The 22,176-nt window shown below is 48.9% G+C and overlaps 1 protein-coding gene across 1 annotated transcript; it reads right to left on the bottom strand.

The window, feature by feature from the left end:
- Positions 1 to 5,562: 5,562 nt before the first annotated feature.
- On the bottom strand, positions 5,563 to 18,016 carry Gdf10 (growth differentiation factor 10). Its single transcript, XM_041662778.1, has 3 exons — positions 17,703 to 18,016; positions 8,376 to 9,304; positions 5,563 to 6,505 (listed from the first exon to the last, which is right to left on the bottom strand). The coding sequence occupies exons 1-3, from the start codon at positions 18,010 to 18,012 to the stop codon at positions 6,314 to 6,316; spliced, it is 1,431 nt and encodes a 476-aa protein (XP_041518712.1). The 5' UTR covers positions 18,013 to 18,016; the 3' UTR covers positions 5,563 to 6,313.
- Positions 18,017 to 22,176: the final 4,160 nt, after the last annotated feature.

Raw genomic sequence — 22,176 nt, 5'->3', positions numbered from 1 at the left:
CTTGGGCCCTAAGGAGGGGCTGCAGGGCTGTTGTGGTATGTCACCAGGTGCAGCGAGGAGGAGCCCGGGAGAAGCGGGCCCACATTGTCCTGCTGACTGCTTAGCAGGGAGCGGGGCTGGCTCAGGTTCTCCCCAGCAGTCTGAGGCCTCCAGGCTTCTTATCTGGGTGTGGATGCTATGCTCGGACCTCTTATCTAAGGCAGCTCTCTTTAATGAACACTGTATAAACATCTGAAAAGCACTCGGGCTGGTGGGAAGGACGCGGGCTACTGTAAAGGATCGGCATTTCTCCGGGGGGTCATCCACCCTAATTAGGATCTTCGTTCATTTCCTTGCTGGCTTAGTCAGAAGACTCTCCAGGCAGAGGGACACTTGCCCCATCCCCTGGACCACAGGAACAAAACATCCAGGAAATGAGGTCAGGAAGTTCCCCAAATGTAGAAAGCTCACCAAGTACCCAGAAGATAACACAAATTGTGGGGGCCTGGAAGGTGGGGTGAGGTGAGGACTCCAGCAGGGTTGGAAAAGACCGGCATTTGTGCTAGCAGGACCTGGCGGTGTAACTAGGCACTGTCCTCTGAGGAAAGGGCTCCTCAGTATTAAGAATGGAGCGCGCATGGGCCTAGCACACTCAGCATGCCCGTGATGTCCAGTCCCAACTCCCTTGCTTGTTCCCCCAAGCTGTGGCCTCAGCTCTTTCAGCTTCCCTTTCACGAGCAGAGAGGTAAGGACTTAGGAGATGTGTTAGCATACACAAAGGCAGCTGCTGGCAGCTCCTAGCAGTGGGCGGTTGTGTTCAAGCAAGCCTCCAGTGCTGGTCTGACTGAGTTGGATCAGGGGGAGGAAGTTCTGTGTCTAGGTCAGCTGCTCCTTAGTACCATAAACAGATGCATCCAGAGACCCTGAGCTCCAGCCCTGTCCCTGGTCTGTGTGGTGCTGGCGTGTGCAAGTGTACCTGTGTAGGTGTGTGTATGTCTCTCTCTCTCTCTGTGTGTGTGTGTGTGTGTGTGTGTGTGCATATGTGCTCAGGGGGTAACTTGATTCATGTTAGTGGGGAGGCCATCTGGATCGTACCTATCAGTCAGGAGACCCACACAGCAGTTGGGGTACACAGGAGCAGTTAGGCGGCTCTGAGACGGACCCCATGCCCAGAGATGGCTTCTAGCCTGTGAAGGCTGCTTGTGACAGCCCAAGGACCCTGTGTATTAAGAGCTGTGTCCCCATGCTTAGCTTCCGTCAAGAAAGAGCACAGCTAAAAATATTTGCAATGAGCGCTGGCCTACTCCAGAGAAGATAGGGTATGATGTTCTGTGCTAACGGGGCTCCTGGGGAGAGGGTACAGAAGGTCAAGGAAGTTCAGACCTTGCAGGATGAACCATGGCAGGCTGTGGTCAGAGGACTCAGTGTGGGAGGGTGAACTGGCAGACAGAACTTGTATCTACCCTTTAGGGACACATTCAGGGGAGAAGGAAAAGACACAGTTGAGGAGACACTGTCTTGGGGATGGATAAGGAAGTGTGCTGGGTACCGATTCCGTGTAAGATGTATCAGGGCTGGAAGAAGAGGACTGGAACAACGGCCAGGTCCAGGAGATGGAGATAAAATGGCAATGCCAGTGGGCCAGGAGGAGCTAGAGGACCATCTGGACAGTCTCATGACGTGCCATAGCCTCTGGGGTCAACAGGTCCCATCTATACTCAGAGGCTGAGCTCAAGGGCCTCCCGGTGAACAGTAGGAGCTCTTGACAGTGCAAAGGGCTGCTACCCAATTTTTTTAAAAACTAGACAAAATTTCACCCCCCCCCCCAATGATAGCAGCATATGGTAAAGAAAACCTGGGACAGGCCAAACATGAAAGATAAAAATTCTTTACAGCTTCACAACCCAGCAACACCCAGAGTTACAGACTCAGACATGTACTATGAGTCCCTGCCAAACTCTGGTGGCCTGGAATGCTTCGGGATTAAGAAAGCTTCCGACTGTCACCACGTCGTCTCAGGCAGCTGCTGTGCTGTGGGAGAGGCGTGGCTGAGGGAACACAAGAGGCGTATTTGGTTCATCCATTTATTTCAGGTGTCACTGAAGCCTGTTCTCCCAAGGTGGGAACTTGGGTCTCATCTGTCATTTATGGAGGTGAGAATGGGTTCACCTGAGTTTCCATACCATGGTCGTCCTAGGATATCAGACACCCCTTCTGTCTTAGAACACACACTCTCTTCCCTGCAATTCTTTGCTTTTGTTTTTTCAAGACAGGGTCTCTCTGTATAGCCCCAGTTGTCCTGGAACTCACTTTGAAGACCAGGCTGGTCTCGAACTCACAGAGATCCACCTACCTCTGCCCTCCAAGTGCTGGGGTTAAAGGCGTGCACCACCATGCCTGACTTCCTACAGTTGTCCAGAGGAACAAAAATCCATCCCTGTGGAAGCTGCAGGGAGTGGCTAGAGGCAGACAGAGCCAGGATGGATTGCTTACCAGATCTGGGCAGAGCTTCCCTGAGAACCTGTTTCTAGTTGGCCCATGATAAGCACAGATTCACTGAATATTCCTGGCCTTGGCCTGTGACAGTGCCCAGTCAGAAAGTCTGATCCACTGACCAGCCACCCTAACACCTGGGAGGTTGTTAGAAACGCAAAGGCTCAGAACAGAGCAGAAAGCTGTGTGATCCTAACAGGTGGTTCTGATGCATGTTCAATCTGAACACTAGATTTGGCTTTATTTGATGGGGCTCATGTGCTATCCACCCTCCCCAGTGTGTGTGCACGCACGTGTGTGTGTGTGCGTGTGTGTGTGTGCGCGTGTGTGCACATGAACATATGCACAGGTGGGTATATGTGTTGCTAAACATTTGCTCTAAGCACAGAAATTTTGACAAAATAGGAGAATGGTGTGAGTCTTCTACAAAATGAAACAAGAAGAAACAGCTGTCCCACAGACTTAGTGGGTGGTGAGTCCCTGAGTTTCCCTACATATACCAAAGTCTGAGGATGCTTCAATTCCATTTATAAAATGTCCTGGAGAGATGGCTCAGCAGATAAAAACACTGCTGCTCCTTCAGAGGAACTGAAATTCAGTTCCTATCACTCATGTCAGATAGCTCACAATTTCCTATAATTCCAGTTCCAGGGCATCTGATGCTCTCTTCTGATCTTTATGGGCACCTGCATGGTTCACACACGCACGCACACACTCATGCACACACACACACACCCATGCATGCATGTGTAAGTGAAAATAAATCTTTTAAAAAGCTTAAAACAACTACAAAGAAATGCAGAAATGAAATAGCGCATGCTCCTGTTGATAAGGCAATTTCTCTGATCTAATCACTATATTGTTCATATGAATTAGAATGCTATGTTGCATCTTGCAGATGTGTGCAACTTCTATGTGTCCACTGAAAGTCAACAAACATTTTAAAATAAAATAAGACTACACCATGTTGTTATGGTGCACTCTTTAGAGTTAAAATTTCTACATACACAGTATAGATGCAGGGTTTTTTTTTTAATGTTTTCAATCCCAGGGTGATTGAATCTAAGGATTTGGAGTCCACAGAGATGGTGTGGAAAAGTCCTTCTGTATATGCGTTGCTTTTATTGGATAATCAATAAAGCTGCTTTGGCCTACAGCAGGGCAGAATAGAGTAAGGTGGGAATTCCAAGCAGACAGAGGAAAAAAGAAGGTGGAGTCAGAGAGATGCCATGTAACTGCTAAAGGAGACCTTATCCGTAAACCATGAGCCTTGTGGTGGTACATAGATGAATAGAGATGGGTTAATTCAAGGTATAAGAGTTAGTTAATAAGAAGACTAAGCTATTGGCCAAGCAGTGTTGTAATTAATATAAATTCTGTGTAATTATTTAGTGTATGGGTGGCCAAGAAACGTACAAGCAGTTTTTGCCTACAGGGGGGCAGCTGTATGGTTTATCATGATATTTGACACATAAAAAATGTTAAATATTTGAATACATAAACAGAGCTACTCACACCTTTTCACTCCCAACTCATACAATCAAGAGCACTGGAAGAGATTAGAGGAGGGAGCCTAGGATTGGATGGGGCTTAAGTGACAATTGCCAGAGGCATGGAAGGAGACCCAAGCTCCAGTGAGCATCACCAGCTTTGGGGAGTAGAATGGAGAAGAACAGAACCTGGAGAAGCATCATCATCTGAGAAAGCTTAGTTTGATGTGGGATTCCCCTCTGCGTGCTGTGAATATGTTTTATTGCCATTGATTAATAGGGAAGCTGCTTTGACCTGTGGCAGGACAACTGTTTAGGCAGGAAAAATAAACTGAAGGAGAGGAGGAAAGAAGGTGGAGTCAGGTGGACGCCATGTAGGCTCCCAAGAAGTAAGAGGTAACAAACTACAAGCCTCATGGTAAAATATATTAGAAATGGGTTAATGTAAGAGGTAAGAACTACCTAGGAATAAGCCTAAGCCACTGGCCAAACAGTGTTGTAATTAATAGAGTCTCTGTGTGATTATTTGGGTCTGGGTGGCCAGGAAACCTAAGTGCAGTCTCCATTTATATTTATTTTTAGGTGTTGGTAAAGTAGCATAGACTAAGTTGAGCTCTCATTTCAGTGCTGTGGTGCACAGCCCACAGTTGGAGCTTGTGAACTGGTTTCCTCCTGGTCTCTCAGACAGGTTGCCTTTTAACCTCCTTGACACACCATGGTCACATGCTCCAACGTAGGTGGTAACTGCAATGTTCTCCTCCAATCAAGACTAGCTCTTTCTTACTGGGGCCACCTGAGTAGAGTTAGTGGTTCACTCTGGAGCAGCTTGGAATTGAAGCTGCTTCACTGCCAACTCCCCTTCCCCAGGGCTCTGCTCACTGAAGGGCTATGCAGACAACAGAGCACCTCACAGACCCAGGGGGATGTGGTGGTTGTGTGGGGGTGGCGTGCACAATTCTCCATCTTACCTGTGTTTCCTAGAACACTACCTTAAAGCATACTAAACACCATGCACAACCCAGCTGCTTCTCAGCTCACCCCCCCTCTTAGCTTTAGCAGATTTACAGTCCTTTTGTTGAGGCTCTGACCAACATTATCGCTCAGGACTTGGCTGATGGGATTGTGGTGCATCTGTCTCAGATTGGACCAGTATTCTCCTTTAAAAACATGTTCAGCTCGGGGCTTCAGTAATTACCACTGCAAGGAAGGCAAAGATCATGCCAATACTTGAGTTATTTGGGGTGTCATTTGGGGTGGCTGTTTGTGAGAGGGCTGTTGGGAGACAGCCTTGTATTCTGAAAACATGTAAAGGAGATTATTTAGCCCTCCCAGCCCCTCTTGAACTGGAGCTCCTGAGATATTCCCTAACTGCTTATGTCAATTCTCCTGTTTTTATTGCTTCCACTAAAAGACCTGTTCTTGTCACTCAAGACAAAGGCTGCCACAGACATCCACCAATCACAGGGCTAGGGATGTGAGGAAACTCTAGGAAGGTGACTCTACCATCTTGGAACCCTGACCCATTTTGATGTTAAGGCACGGTAGGGATTTACAGAACGGATAAGGGAACAATTGCTATTTTGGAATGGGAGATATTCAGTTTTTCCAGATATCACTGTACCTTTAATTTATTAGCTTTCCATAAAAACACAGAACACTCACAATCTACAGTATACAAAGTATAATTTACAAAAATATAAAATCTTGGTTATTTTTTAGTATTCCAACATATTACTGTATATGTTATTTCCGTATGCATGTTCAAACAGCCCATAGCTAACCTGTACTATTACCTCTGTGGGGGGAGTCAACTCTCTCCTTTTAGTTTTAAAATAAAGAATACATATATTAAAGGAAGAGACCGATCTTGATTGCATGTGCATATTGCATGTATAAAAGTGAAAACGTAAGAGAAAACACACGTTCATGCCAAGATTTAGGTCCTGTTTCTAGTATGTAGCCTGAGGGTTGTAGAATGAGTACTTGACCTGCTATAGGGGTGAGTGCCCCATGATTTGCATATTCCTTCCGGGTTATGAGATGATGAATGCAGAGTCGACATTGTGGACACATCACATGCTATGTCCAGGCCTTGGAAAATGTGGGTAGGGCTGATGGGCAAGCTTGAGACCATAGTTGATTCCAGGCTCCTTCCAGGAACTCAGAGTCTTTACAGAGCTAAGGGAAAACTGAAGAACAATGGCACTGTGTACAGATCTTTCTAGGTCCCAGCAGGGTTGCCTACAAGCTCTTTCTAGCACCTGCAGCTGCCCCGAGTCAAGTCCTGCCTCCAGGAATGCCACTCTGCAGGGCTGGGATGACGCCAGACTGTCTTCCACCTTGAAGCTGTCTTACCGACAGGCACAGGTCTCTACAGACATATTGGGGTACACCTTCAGAACCACATTCCGGTTCTCATCCAGGAAAAGGACTCCGAGGGAGTTCATCTTGTCTGGAACACAGCATGGCTCTGGGATGCCAGGGACAATCCCCACAGCTCTGACAATGCTCTGGATGGTGGCATGATTGGATGGGCGGACAATCTGCAAGATGAGAAAAGACAGCTCAGAGAAAAGGGCTTACCACAGTTTCTCGAATAAGGCCATGCAATGGGTGGCCTGGAAGAAAAAGCTTCTGCCCGGAGCCAGATACATGCTTCCTCTGAAATCAGCCACAGCCTCAGTCCTGGTGCCCTTAGGTGCCCACTTTTTCTACTCTTAAAGGGGTGTCACATCTACTGCTTGAAACTGACCACTTGGGGGCACCTGCATGTCACCTTCCTAGGAGTACCTTGTGCTGAGCTGGAAGGAAGGTTCGCAGGCCTAGAACCATGCTTCAGCCAGCAGCCACAGGCCCAGAGAAACTGTGGCCGAAACTAAAATGATGTACTTAGTGCAGCAAGGGCTGCAGACAGGCATTGCAATAAGTGCTGGACTTGGGGTGACATCAACACTAGGGCATTGTTGCATCTTGACACCTTATTAATTTATATGGACAGTGTGACCTTCATTTTACTGAAACAGATACCAAATGACTACCAGATAGTCAAATGACTAAGACGCATGGTAGAGATGCCTCAGGAAGTGGCCTGGCCTGGCTTGGAAACTGGGGCCACTTCTGAAAAGATGAACACAGCCGGCCAGGTAATAGGCTTCAGTTCTTGACTGGCTGATGAGAGCTGTGGCTAACAAGAAGCCGTGTGTGTGTGTGTGTGTGTGTGTGTGTGTGTGTGTGTGTGTGGTGTGTGTGTGTGTTTGGTGCATAGAGAGGAGGCATCAAGAGAAGGGCAAGACCATGTGTGGGGTTCAGTCAGTTCTGAAAGTGGGGAGGCAGCAAGCCAGCCTGAAAACTCAGTAGCTGCGAGGCCACATCTGTCCTGGGCCCATGTGAAGCCCTTTAGCAGTGCACCTCTCTTCACTAGCTGTCTCCCATCCTCTCTTGTATGTGCACGGATCTGAGAAGGCCCTTAATTCCAGACAGATTATATGGCCCACATCTGGGCCTGGGATTTCCCACTTGGTCTGTTTATCGAGGTTCAGATTGAATTTACACACCGACTTTCTTTCTTGGAAGATAGACCACAGAGGAGTCTGCAGAGTTAACGAAGCAGGGGAAACTGCAGTGGGTACTGAGGGGTGACGTGGGCAGCCTACCACCGCGCAGATGACAGATGGAGTTAACCCAGCCTGGGGGAAGGTGAAAATTCAGTGCCAGGAAGGTGAAACAGTCCAGGACTGTGTATCTTTCAGACTTCTGTGCACTGGGAAGGTTGGCTTGGCTGTTGGATGGGACAAACCAGGGGAACCACTGACAACCAAAGCAGTAGGGGAGCCCACTGGGAGAGCCACTGACACCCAAAGCAGTAGGGGAGCCCACTGGGAGAACTACTGACACCCAGAGCAGCCCGATCACCAGCATCAGTGCTCCTGGTTCAGACTAGAACAGGTAGGAGAGCCTTGGTCAGGAGGGAACGTTGGATACCTGACTTGTCCACAGGGAGGCAGCACTGACTCAATCTCTGAGGATGTCTGCTCTCTGGGAATGCCCTTTTCCTTGCATCTAGGAAGCAATGCCTTGCTTTAAAGATTCCAGTTAAAGGTATTAGTGAGTGACACATGTCTCTAGTCCCAGAAGATGGGAGGCTAACCAGGAGGACTGAAGCCAGCCTGAGAGACGTTCAGAGAGACTGTCTCAGGAAACAAACAAACAAACAACAACAACAAAACAAAGCCAACACTTTTAAAAAAAAGCACCTCCAAACCAAATCAACCCTAACAGGCAGTGTCTGCCTCTGCAGACAGGAGATATATCATCTCCATTTTGCAAATAATGAAACAGGTCGGGCCAACAGAAAGATGGCCAACAGGGCAGAGCCAAGTTAGTATGAGACAAGATCAGAACACAGAGTGGTACCTTGGGCATGGGGAACTCACAGGCCCCAGCACAGTAGTAGGCGTCGAAGGATTTCGGCGAGATGATCCATTCATTCCACCCGATGTCTGCAAAGTCCACCTTCAGGTACCTTCTGGAACAGACCCGTGGCTCATCCCATTGCCTCCTCCTGGCTTTCTGCATCGTCTTCTCATCAAAGTCCAGCACCTGTGAGGAGGTGGTGAACGTATCCTGGTCCTTCTTCTTGCGGTCTTTGCGCCCGGTGCGGGGTTTGAGTGCCCGGAAGGGGCTGGGCCAGAAGTCATGCTTGTGGTAGTGGTGGGCATGCAGGGCAGGTGCTGGTCTCTCGTCCAATCCTGGCAGTTCATTGTCCTGCAGGGGTCCAGAGACCTGAGCTGCCCGGCGCACGCGGGGGTCCGCTGAGCTGTTGGGGGCAGTGCGAGGTTCCAGGTCTCCAGCTGGAAAGGGGTCGTATCTCTGCAGAGTCACTGCCACACTGTTGGGCTCTGAGATGGCCAGGTCATTGGCATAGACAAGGATATAGGGCATATGGGGACTGGGTCTGGGTATCCCGGGGTCCTTCTCCCCAGAATCCAACTGGGCAGAGAGGAGCAGCTCTCCATCTCTTCGGGCAGCCTTGACCATCGATGAGATATCCTTGGCCTGCCACAGGCCACGTGGCGGAGGTGCCAGAACCATGGCCCCGCGGAGCAGCCCCTGCGTGGCCGTGTTCTGTGAGAGGCTGCGGAAGATTAGGTGCAAGCGTGCTGGTGGACCTGGGGTCAGGAGGCGGCAAGATGCATTCTTGGCTCGCGGCTTGCATAATGCCTCACGTGCCCGGGGCCACCGTGGGGGTTCTGAGTAGAAGTGGAAGGTCGCTGTGAGGATCATTTCCGAGTCTTGCATGGATGTCAAATTAAAGAAATACACAGGCTTCTGGTTGACCACTTCTGCAAGAGAAAGACAGACCACAGCCTGTTAGATTTTCTCTTGAAGAGCATCCTGTTCTTGGGGTAGTGGTACAATTCCCACCGACCCAGTACTTCCAAGCCAGACTCCTTTCTCTTCCCTCAGCTCCTGCAGGCCTTACACTGCAGGCCTGAGAATTTCCTTTATTATCCTCAATAAACTTGTACAGTTGAGATCCAAAGGTAAGGAATTGTCACCCTTTCACTGAGAGAAATGAAGATAAAACCAGGAAGGGGGGGTGGGGAGCGGGAGGTAGAGAGAGAAAAAGAGGGGAGGGAGGGATAGAGAGGGCAATGATCAAGTCTATAAGACACTAAAGCTCCTGATGTTCCCTCCTCACCTCCCATTGGCTTTCAAAGAAAAAAGCCGTGTCACTGACACCTTCATGAAGAGTTTGTGATGGTTTGGGTTAGATCCAAGACCTGCCTCAAGGCAGCTGGTCCAGTATTTGCCCAGCACTCTGTACTATGCAGTTTTTAAAGGTAACTTCTGGTAATGTGATAGCTCTTCCAGATGAGGTGAAATAAGGAGATCTTCATTATTTTTCGCTGCAGCCTTAGGACCTTCTAAGATAATATAGAATTAAGGCCACACTTGTTGGGTTCTGTCCTAGGACTTGTATATATATACATACATATACATACACTTGTATATATACACACATACACACACACACACACACACACAGACATAGTGGTGTATGACTTGAATCCCAGCACTTGGGAGGTAGAGATAGGAGGATCTCTGTGAGTTTGAGGCTACAGAGTGAGTTACAGGCTACAAAGTAATATCTAGAGTTCTGGGATATCCAGAGCTACACAGAGAGATCTTATCTTGAACAAAACAAACAAAAATTGTTCTTTCAACAAGATAGCAATATGGAAATTTCAGTAGGTACCTCCACTCCAAGGTTCACACTGCCATCTGGAGACCCACGCACAGGAGGGCGAGGCACATTTAGCAGGTGTGTGTGTGTGTGTGTGTGTGTGTGTGTGTGTGTGTGTGTATAGTAAACTTCTGCTTTCCAGGAGTAGCCGGAAGCCCTGTCTGCTCCTGGTTCTACCAGGTGTTCCCCAGGGCCACCTGCAACTCCAGTCCTGGCAGCAATGCAAACTCTCTACAAGAAGGAGGTCTAGGATTCACAAGGAGAAGAAGTCTTGGGATACACAGACTAGAAGGAGACCAAAGTGGCTGGGTGGACTTCCTCCTCCTCCTCCTCTTCCTCCTCCTCTTCTTCTTCCTCCTCCTCCCCCTCCCCCGTCTCCTCCTCCTCCTTCTCCAGTCGAAGGCCTGTCTGCTTAATACATCAGGGAAAGACTCAGAGCTCATAAGCCCAGGGGGTGTGTACCAGGGAGGGGGAGATTACGCTCTTCAAGAGACAGGTCAGTCTATATGACACCTGTATCCAGAGGATGAGCTGGGATCATTTTTCAAGAACCATTGGCTTAGGACTGGAAAGGTGCTCAGTAGTTAGGTGCACATGCCACTTCTGTAGAGGACCCAGGTTCGATTCCCATTACCTACACAATAGCTCACAGCTCTCTGTAACTTAACTTCCAGAGGATTTGATGCCACTCTCTGGTTTTCTTGAGTATGTACATATACACTCACACATAAACCGAAAGTAATAATAATTTTTAAAAAAATTCTCAAAAACCCACACACTGGCTCAGTATTTTGTTTCTATTGGGAAGGAATCATAACTCTATCGAGAATATTCAAGCTCCCTTAATGGACCCCACAAAGTATAAAGAAGTGGAGAAACACCTACAGTGGGCTGAGGAGAGACTGGAGATGTCCTTACCGGGTCCCTATGCAGTTGGCACGTGCCTATGCAGTTGGCACGTGCCCCGTATGTGAAGTGATGCTGGGTCCTGAGGACTTAAAACCTGGCCTCCCAGAACTTTGTGGCTTTGAGTGTCATGACTCGGAGGCCCATATCCTAACTGGCACGTCTTGGAGTTAAGACTATGGGGGAAGCTGGAGACTCACTCACCTCAGGGGAGGTGTGTGAACGTGCAGAACTTCATAGCTGGAAGCTGCAGGGAGGTGTCCCTGCTCTTGGCTGCAGCCTGGGGATCCTTACAGCACGCATGTAGACATCCAGGGGATAGCCTGTGCCACCTTCTGCCTCCCACCCACTGATCCGTGTAGAGGGAAGCTCGCTATGCAGCATACACCTCTAAGCTGCAAACACCCTAGAAGACAAGCTCTCGGCCTTAGAGGTGAGCATCATACTCTAAACCTTATTCTTTCATTAGTCTCCTAGGAAGACTAGAACCCTCAGCCTGTGGGATCCTTGCCGGACTAAAGAAATGGCACATGCCATATGCTTGGCACAGGGGCTGCCCGCAAAGGTACTTCCCTGCCATTTTTATGTAAAGGATCAAGGATGGCAGAGCAAGGGTTTCCTATGCAAACTCAAACGTGTTCACACACGACTTAGTCTCTATAACATCTGACTTGGCAGCTTTTGTTTATCTGTTATCTAGTTCAGGTATTTCTTAATCAATTATGCTGCTCATTGGTCCAGAGTGGGAGGAACCTCCAGAGGCCAGGTGAAAAGGAAAGATTTGACTACACTTGAATTGAATGCATCTAGGTAGAGGGAGCTCACCGCTCACTGGACAAATTTCTCAAAAAGATGCTTCCTGGCAGGAGATGCTGAGGTCCAGATGGGTCACCCTCAAGCCCAGAGTTGGGGGGCGGGCCCATGCATGCATTAGAGAAGCTCCAGGCTGTGACTGAGAGTGGAGGCACTTCTGATGTTTCCAGTTAAGTGGGGCACAGGGCACCGAGAAGAAAACAAGCAAAGTCCCTCTGTCCTGTATACCACACTAGAGCACTGTGGCTCCTCTCTCGCGGCCAATGAGAAGACGGCTTCCCTCCCCTTGTCCTTCAGTTATCCATTCAGTTTCCCAATAAACATTTGCAAAAGGTCTGTGCTTGCTAAGTGACGGGCTGCTTGGAGTCCCGGCAAAGGCAGGTGAAGGTGCTTGAAGGCCTCTTGGGAACACAGAATAATAATGATCACAGTTACCCTTGGGGCCGACCACATTACAGCTTTGCAAAGCACTCTAAACAAGGTTTATGGGGACATTTAAATTGCATACGGCTTCCATTCAGGCCCTTGACACCTAAATACTCCATTCTTTACTCGTGTCCCGCTTGAACGTCCTGCCAACCTCCCCAGTTACAGCTGTCCTCCCCACCCCAGGTCCCATTCTCCTGGCCTTCTGATGAGAGGTACATGACAGGCATGGTCCTTCGTCTGCCTCCGTGGCTTCCTGGTCACCTAGGCCTCTTCCAGATCTCTACCTCATACGGTGTCCCCTTTTGGCTTTGCGGCTGAAGAGCCACTCACATTCTTCACCCTGACTTTGTCTTCTCGTCACTCATAATATCCTGACGTGTATTTATTATTGCATATCCCTCCAGAACACACACCCCAAGAGGCTTTGCTGGCTGTACTTCATGCTGTAACTCTGGATACTAGCACAAGACCTGGTGGCTGCTTGCTGCTCAGAAGCAGGTAGGAATGATGGGTTCCTACTGCAGACCCTGCACCCTGAGAAGACAGGAAGGGGTGGGGCCAGAGCAGGCTCTGGAAGGGAAGTTCTTGGCATGCTGGAAAGAGCAGGTAACTAGCCTGATGTCTTATAGCAGCCAAGAGGCAGATATAAGGTGTGACCCCAGGTGGATCTCACCTGAAACACATGCCCTTTGCTCTCCCGTGTGCTCTATTGTCATGGTGTGTCCAAGAGTGTATAAACAAATATCACCCGCTGTAAGAAAAAATAGGTAATTTTGATTTCTGTATTTCCCAGAAAAAAGGATTGCTTTTACGTAAACAATATAATATCTGTGGATCTTTGGGATTCTCGAAGTTGCAACCTCTTAGCAGAACACTCAGCTTCATCCTGGTGACGGTGGGAATGGGACAGTACTCTGATGGTCTCAGCCTAAGAGTAGCAACTCACACAGAGGGCTCTGTCCCATATGAACAGGATTCCAGCCACCCTTTCCTCATTGTCCCTGGAACAGTCACCAGGGACAGCAGAGCAGGCATGCCATGGAGACGATGCAAACTTCTACGCGAGCTGGAGATAGGAAGCAGTGGAGAAGGGGGCCGGGCCTGCGCTGAGCATCTGTTTCATGGGTCTTTCTGAGTAGGAGGCTGAACTAGTCATCCAACCCTTCCAACACTGGCAGAAAATTCTCTTTCTTGCCCCCTTCTGGCTTCACACCAACCTCAGTCACTGTAGGCTTTTTAGATGCTGCATCTGCCTCACCGTGGCTTCCTTCTCGCCTGGTCTCGACTATAACAGTTATCCTAGAATTGTCAATCCTTGATGTCCCATGCAAGCTCCAAAAGTGTCACCTATAGGATATGAAGATTAATGTCCCCGCTATGTAAAGAACCTCAGCAAAACCCATAGGATGAGGTCTTTTCCAGGGGAAGAACTGCAGAGACCTCAAGGAGAGCTGCAGATGGGAATACCTGCATGAAGAAAACGCAGCCCCAGCCCGGCGGTGGTGGTGCACGCCTTTAATCCCAGCACTCGGGAGGCAGAGGCGGGCGGATCTCTGTGAGTTCGAGACCAGCCTGGTCTACAAGAGCTAGTTCCAGGACAGGCTCTAAAACCACAGAGAAACCCTGTCTCGAAAAAACAAAAAAACAAAAAACAAAAAACAAAAAAAAACAAAAAACAAAAAAGAAAACGCAGCCCCATTAGGTTAGTGGCTATGTGCACGGTCTGTAGACATATGTGCATTGTTAGTGCAGGGCTGAACTGAGTCCACAAAATATTACTTTAACGCTGGTTGTATCAGGATGTGTGATAAGAATAACTTATCATTTGTTACTGTGTTTAAAAAACAGCCTGTCTTCTCTCTTTTTTTCCCCACCCCTTCCCTTTCTCTCTATCTCCCCCCTCTCTGGTGTACACATGGTACATTGTTCCATTGTCAGCAGTTAAAATCAAGGTCCTCAGGGATTGGCTGCATTCTACTTATTTCCCTCCACAGTTTTCTCCTAACCAAATGCCCAACAGCCCCAACACACAATGGACTGTCTCCCTTCTGCATTCAACCCGCCCATCAACACACTAGGGTCTTTCTGTCTGTGAAGACCTCACTGGCCCCTCCCTGTCAGTGCTACCCTTAGGGATCCCGCAGAGCACCCCAGCTGCTGTTACACTAACACCCACATTCCACTGCACTAGCCTTTGGGTCCTCCCCAGGTCCTGAGCTATTTTGGGCGAGACCATCACTCTGAGCATCTTTATGTCCTCCAAGTGAAATGCTTAGGAAAAGCGGATGCTATGTTTTGGATTCTGCAAATGCAGGGCATTCAGTTTCCAGGGTAGCAATAGTTAAAGGTACTGAAACCTTTAAGAGGTGGCACCTAATGGGTAAATATTAGTCAGTTGAGATATGTCTCCCTTTAGATTTCACTTAGTTCCCAAGAGAGGGGCTGTTACACCTGGCTAAAGGCTACCTGTTCTTCCTGCTTTCTGCTGCTCTGTCTTGCCTCATGACCAGTCCTTCTCACAAGTTTTCCAGCCACAACAGAACCGTGACACTATGATTTAACCCCAGGGTTTTCCACCAGAGCCACTACCACGATGGTTCGCCTTCCAGTCTCAGAACGCAAGCTAGGTAAATATCTTTTTCCTCCATGAGCTACTCGACTTCTGGCAATTCTCTCCAGTAACAGAATTGGGATACTTCACCAGAGAATGAAATCAGCTTGACTTGGCAGTTTTGACAGCTGGGTATGTCTGGGAGAGGAAGAAAACTAGCTCGGTATCACATTGGTAGGGGTCCAGCTTGGAATTAAACACAAATCACTCGTTGGGAGCGTGGAGGTAAACGGCGGTCTAACCTGAATTTAGAGCCAACTCAAAGGCTTTTCCTCCACAGATGCAGACCACGGGGGAACAAGCTGCACATCAGGAGAGGGGAGTGGAAGGGTACAAGGAAAGCTGCTGGAATCACAGTTAAGAGCTAATAAATTGCAAACGAGCACATACCAAGAACTGCTCAAAGTCCTTGCCATATCTGAGCTCCTTGAAAAAAAATGTTATTAATCAGGAGCAGAGTCACAGTTTAAAAGTGGAAAGAAACTCTTAGTCATGAGAATTGCAGTCCTGTGGCTGGATCACAGAACCGGGATCAGGATGCTAGCGCATGCTCGGAGCCCGGGTCTTGCTGCAGAGGAGGGAGAAGCGGCGGTAACAGCTTCTGGGAGTGGGTGCGTTTGCTGTCTGGCAGGATGTGCTTACCTGGGAGGCTGTGGCAAGGAGTCTGTGCCCTTCTCACAACACCCCACAGATGGACCTTCCGACAAGAGACAAGAACGTCTGAGACTAGGTGTGGAACAATTTAGATGAGCCAAGGCAAGGCACAAGAAACAGGCTCCGACTCTGTGCCAGGCACAAATCTACCTTCTATTCAGTGGTCACCCCCTCTGTGTGCACACAAGAAATGATGCCCAGAACAGGCAAGTGATATGTGCGGTGGCGCACAGCCAGTGGCCTGGAAAGCTGGAACTTCTTTAGCTGGAACTTCTGTAGTTCACTCTTTAGTTTGTATAATGAATCCAAATAAGAGGTATTTTCAGACCCTTCAGGACTAGACTAGAGCTCTGATTTCTTAAACATGTCGGTCTGTTACACCCTGATGCTCTGTTCCCAGACTCTGGGCTTCATTCTGATGGAGAGACTGTGGTGGTACGTGGCAGTGAGAACAGCTATTACTGTCTGACAGGTACAATAACTTCCTCCCTTGTCCTGGTCTTCTGTCCTTCTCTGCAAAATGGGGGTGCTGGATTTAAGGTGTAGTTTCCCGGCCATCTGTCGGGGTTAAAATGTCCGCCGCTATTTGTACTAGGAAGTATTTCCTCTGATTGGTGAAAACAGACAGAACTGCACCCCTTATTGAATGGGCTGCCGCAGGTGCTTGTAACCAGTGGGCATGCTCGCTTCTTATTGCAGTGGTGACCTTGGAGACCTTTATCCCTCCACTTCAAGACTTCAAGGACAAAAAGGGCAACAAAGGTCAAGTTCAAGCCTAGATGTGCACAAAGTGCTCATCACAGTGCTTTTTGTTCCCGGAGTTACAACGTGCAACACCACCCAGTCCGGCCAAGGGCTCAGAACTGATGTTCTTACTTCATGCCATCTAGCTTCAACCATGAGGGGAGATACTACCACACACTACCCATTTTATAGACTACAAACAAGTCCACACAGTTTCAGGGAATTAACTCAATTGGGCCAAATGCTTCTTAAGTGACTTAATAATGTTTCTCCAGAAATGAACTCCGGGTATTGAATAAAAGGTATGGGGGAAGCCAGAGGGACACTGACCTGGTTAGCATGATGGAGGATGTGCCTCTTTGTGAGAGTCGATCCCTCACCCGTGTTATGTCTGAATCTGAAGGCACAATGTCACCAGGGCCCTGAAGCCAGTGAGCATCAGGTAGGACACATGCTCTGAACCTACATTTTTCCACCTCAAACTTGGCTGCAGTTCATTCCTACCGCTCTTGGGAGAGAAGACTGCCAGCTGCAGGATTTCTCCTTGAGGAACAGTCTCCTCTCAGACAACTGCAGGAGACCCCTGACCATATTTTCTGGAAAGCATTCTGAAACTCTGAGCAGTCACCATGACAACCAGGGTCTTCTCACCACCTGCTTCCTAGGCTGCACTTCCTCTGCACTTAGGCCGGGGCTGGCAAGGGCTGCTCAATCCGAAGTCAGTGGGCTGAAGCTCAGAGTGACCTTCTCTAAGAAGAGGGTAGGGAGGGAGCATCCGCCAAGCCCAACTCTTGGTGTGGCAAGTAGAGACGTGGAGCATGGCCCAGGAGAGGGACAAGGTGCTTCTGGACCTTTCTTAAAACCTGTCTTCTGAAGTCATGGGAACGCAGGCCCTTCAGAGAGCACATTGTTTCCTTGTCATCCCAATCATGCTTCCTACCTGGGTCCAGCGTTTGGTACCTGCACCAGCACTGCCTTGTAACACGCCAACCATGCTCCTCTGTCATACAGCAAGTGTCAAGACAACTTAACACCATGGATTGTTCTCCAGCCCATGTCTGTCTCCACTCTGTGCCTAAAGCCTTCTGTATATGCTGACCTTTGTCCAGCAACTGTGGAAGTTTCCAGGGGCAGGAGATCTCCCTCCCAATGCCACTTTGGTCTCCACTGCAAACTCTAGCCAGGTACAGAGAACAGAATGGATTGTCAGTGAAAGGATGAAATAAAAGTCAGTACAAGATAGGAGGTGGGAAGCAGAGCCGTAAAGAAATAGAGAGGATAGATAAGAGGACTCTATGAATAAGGAGGACTGTGTCCCGATGTAGCTTCTACTTACCCAGCCTGGCACTGAAACTTCGGACCGTGTTGCCTCCTCCTGGTCGAGCGCCCCGTCGGTTGTACTTTTCATAAAGCCTGAGCATGTGGACAGCGACCATATCCTGGGCTCCTGGGCCCAGCGCAGTTGCAGCTTCCCCAGGTGAATGCTGGGGGTCCTTGTCCCTCTGTAGACCGTCGGCTGCCAAGGGCAGTGAGGACAATGATGGGCCCCTGTGGCCGCAGCCTACGCCCTGCAGCAGCAGCAGGAGCAGAGGCACCATCGGCAGCAGCTGGGACCCCAAACTGATCCGAGCAGGAAGAGAAGACATGGCTGAGTGATGGTGGCGAAGGGTTTGAGTCCAGGAGGACAAACAGGGAAGGCTCAGGGTTGGCTGCACACCTCGTCTAAGTTTGGAGGGTCCGCGTGGGACTCGGACAGCTCCTGTGACCCGACTCGAGGTAGTGCGATTGGCTCTCGGCGGCAGCGCTGAGCGCAATGCATCCACGCTGCGGGACCAGCGGTCACAGCTGTCCGGAGCCTCGTGGAGCCCAGCCGAGCCCAGCCGGCGCGCTCCCTTGATTGCCTCACGATGCAAACTTTGCAACCCACGGAGTGGCGCCCGGACTGGCGAGTTTGAGGGGCGGGGAGGGGCGGGGTGGCCGAGGGCGCCTTCGGAGGGGAATCGGCTGTGTCCCCACTCGCAACCGCTGAGAACCCGTCTGTGGCCCTGGTGTGCTGTGCCTGAGCTCTGGTGTGCGGGCGTGCGCGCGCCGGGGTGTGCGATCGCGAGTGTGAGGGCCGTGGGCGTGGGCGAGCGCGCTCCCTGCTCCCCCGCTGAGAGCCGGAGACCCAACCCCGTGGCCGGCTCCGGAGTGTCGCTGCCTGCAGCTGAGCCTGGGCGTCGCGGGGGCTGGGAAGCCTTCGGAGGGGGGGCCGCCTGCGGGGTTGCCCCTGCAAAGGCATGCTATGGCTATGTGGTTGGAAGATGACAGCTCCCCCATGAGGACCCCAGAGGGGATGTGTGCCTAGCTGTCTCTGAGCCAGTGTGTGCTCAAAATGCAAAGGTGCAGCCTTGGGAACAGGAGCTCTGGGGTTTAACAACAACAAAAGGGGTGTGTGTGGCTCCAAGGCTCAACCGACCTAACTCGGGCAGTGGAAAGCAAGATCTTGATCAAAATACAGAATTAGAATTATCCGATTAACCGACCCTTTATTTGGCAACAGTGATTCCGGTTGTTGAAGAAATACATCAAAGGTCCTTATAAATCTTCGGACAGGGTCGCTAAAAAAGAAAAGAGCATGCTTTCAATTTACTTTATAAAAAGTTTCAAAGCATCAGAGAGGGAAGAGAAAAAGTTCACGGTTTTCTCGAAAAGAATTCTTCCTAAAGTGCTAGCGTAGGGCGCCCCTGACCCCTGCTAGTCAGTTTAGCCCTGGGGCAGAAGGGCCCCAAAGGTGCTCCACCCCAGCAAAGTTACTTCCCCACAGATAAAACCAGAGGTCCAAGAGGGGGAAAATCTGGCCGACTGTTGTCACTAACTTTAACTGAAACTTAGCAGAAACTTAGTTTCTAATGGTATGCAAACAAACAATCAATCACAGTGCTAGAAGTATGGCTTTTTCACAGATCGACACTACTCAGTCATTTTCCAAAGCAAACATTTTGCTTAAACTACATTGAAATTATTGTAATTAGAGAGTTAATGAAATGGAATATTTATTATGTTCAACATGTAACATGAAAAAACAATATGTAATAGCATGTTCATATGTTATTAAGCTGCTGAGTTGCTTTTAATTTTTTTTTCATAATTACAGGGCTGTTGATTCCCTTTTATTAGCCTGGGTATTTCATTTTGTACATTTGAAAACGTTCTTTAGGGATGGGGTCCATAGAATTCAGCAGACTGAGAAAGGAGGCCAGAGCCCTAAATATTAAGGAATCTTTAAGTCTAAAGTGGTTCTCAACCTTCCTAATGCTGCGACCCTTTAATATAGTTCCTCAGGTTGTGATGACCCAACTAAAACTGTAGTTTTGTTACTGTTATGACTTGCAATGTAAATATCTATATTTTCCAGGGGTCTTTCGTGACTCCTGTGAAAAGATCATTTGCACAAAGGGGTTGTGACCAACAAGTTGAGAACCACTGCTTTAGAGGGACAGACAGGACCCTCCAAACCCATGTTCTTCTATATATCCAGCTCATGGACACCCTCTGTCTTGCATGGCAATAATCTGCACAATTGTGAACCCAAATATTCCTCTTATCTGGTGGCTTGGGCTCTGGGAACCAAAATAATTAATTTTCATGGGAGGATCACAATGCAATCCTTGAAAGTTTCCTGGAAAAAAAAGTTTCTCCCAGTGTATAATGCAACCCACTTACAGTTTCAAAAAAAATCTCTGTCACATTAAAGTTCATCCAACCCGGAGCTCTGAGACTTGTGCTTTTTAGAAGTGCATAGGTTAGAATTTATCATGTCTATAAATAAATATTATTTTGAAAATTAATGCACAGGGTGCTCAACTTCCCATTCATATGTAGGTCCCATTTGTGCTGTTTTCCCAAAGTGGTTTGCCTGAAGATGAGAGGCTATCAAGACCCAGCACCGTAGCTGGATCTCTCCAGATGAATGGCCTTGGCCATCTTTCCTTACAAATGTCCTTCCCCCACCTCATTTCCCTCCTTTTCCATGTGCCCCTCACTTCCCCTTGCCCCCCTTTTCTTTTCTCCCCCAGAATGCCTCTGACCTGTGCCAGCTGGGGGTAGCCTCTGCTCAGGGGTAGTTTTGTCTCTGCTGGGGCCAAACACAATCGAGGCCTGTGAAAAGGAGGGTGACTCGGCAGGAGGCCGCACAAGCTGGGCTATTCGGATCCTTGTCCATTAAAGCCTCCTCGCCCTCCTTAACTCATTCTGGCTCCATTCAAGCCAGCTCGAGGGTCAGGCTTTAGCAGGCACTAAAACCTGTAGGATACAGATTCTCCGACATTGTTCCGAAAGAATTAAGGCATCAGCCAGGGACGGCTAATATTTCTTGCCTCATTTTATTGCCGAACAGCGGGATTGTAAAGTTTTGAGCACTGGAGCACTGTGGCCCCCTTTCATGTGGCCGAGATGATGGGATAAAAATGTGTTTGGTGAAGCAATTCAGATTACCACTGGGTCACATCCTCGCTAGCTCCCAGAACAGCCCTCCAAACAGCACAGCGCAGACAAGAAGCAATCTGTGCAAAGGCAGCTCGTGCTGAACAGGGCTGGAGCGTGGAAATGAGGCTAATTGTGGAGCTTGCCAATGAACATGTTTTGTTTTTAATAGCTCGGGCTGCAGCTCAGAGTAATAAGAATGTTGATGGCTGAGTATGGATCTAAATCTTCCAGTCCTCTACTTCCACAGCTTCCCACACAGTCGTTCTGCTCTCGGGGACCATTCTGTTAAGATCAGGCTCTTGGCCTGATGGACTGGGATGAAGAGTGTTCTTTCTAGAGATAGGGTAGAAGTTGAGGGGACCTCAGCCTCCCTTCCTCTAAGCCATACATTCTGGGGAAGGAAGGTTGCCTTCAACTCACAAAACAGGAAGTAAGAAGTTAGAAACCCTGTGATTGGAAGTCCCACACCCCAGTGTAGCAAACTGATAGCTCTAAGAAACAGGAACTATTAGGTTTCTTTAAAATCATTCCCCAGGTAGATGTCAAATGAAAAGTTCTCCCTGTACTATCCAGTTCTTCTATGACTGAGTCAGCTTGTGATTCTAACCAGCTCTGTTGCTCTGGGAAAGCCCCATGTCCCCTCTAAATCCTGGAAGTCTGGTAGCCACCCCGTTTCACCTCCAGTACTGTGTGCTGTGGCTGTGGCTTCACGTCAACCCGGTCTGGGAAGTGGCAGCATCCATATGACCCCTATGAGGTCATTTAGGACTTGGCTCATGTCCCATTTCCATTACTACCTAGCTGTGTGAGACTTTAAGCACCTTGATCACTTTCTCTGGGCTTCTATTTCTTCAACAGCAGCATGAGCAGAACATTGTGAGGTTTATGGGTAAGGTCTAAGGAGAGATGATCGGCGATTGCTTTGCCGGCGTTATTGCTGCTCCTTCTGTGGTGGGTTTGAAAGAGGCTAGCACACATTCAGAGTGGGCCCAGACACTGGGATGTTTAGTGAGAGGCTCTGCAGAGGAATCACTTTTGTCTGCACTCTGCTAAAAGCTAAAAGGGAAGGGACATGTTTCCTTGGCTAGCAAGTGTTAGCCCTCTAGAATGAGCTGTTGTTATCTGTGTGTCTGTGGCATGATTCACGGCTCTTCATCTAAATTTCCAAAGTGCTTGGCCCTTGGAGGACAAAAGAAATGCCAACAAGTCCCTGTCCCCTTTTGGGGTATGAGCTGTGGGGCGCTAGAGACAAGAATCTCAGGGCCTCTCCAGGCTGCCAGGCCAGAGTGTAATAAATCTGTGAAGTAACAAGCACAAAGGACTTTATAATCAATGACAGATTT

This window comes from Microtus oregoni, unplaced genomic scaffold (genome assembly GCF_018167655.1).
Source record: "Microtus oregoni isolate MIOR12 unplaced genomic scaffold, Mior012 000013F_ref0000133, whole genome shotgun sequence".
In the NCBI taxonomy this organism is placed as follows: domain Eukaryota; kingdom Metazoa; phylum Chordata; class Mammalia; order Rodentia; family Cricetidae; genus Microtus; species Microtus oregoni.
This window is presented reverse-complemented; position numbering and strand designations above follow the sequence as displayed.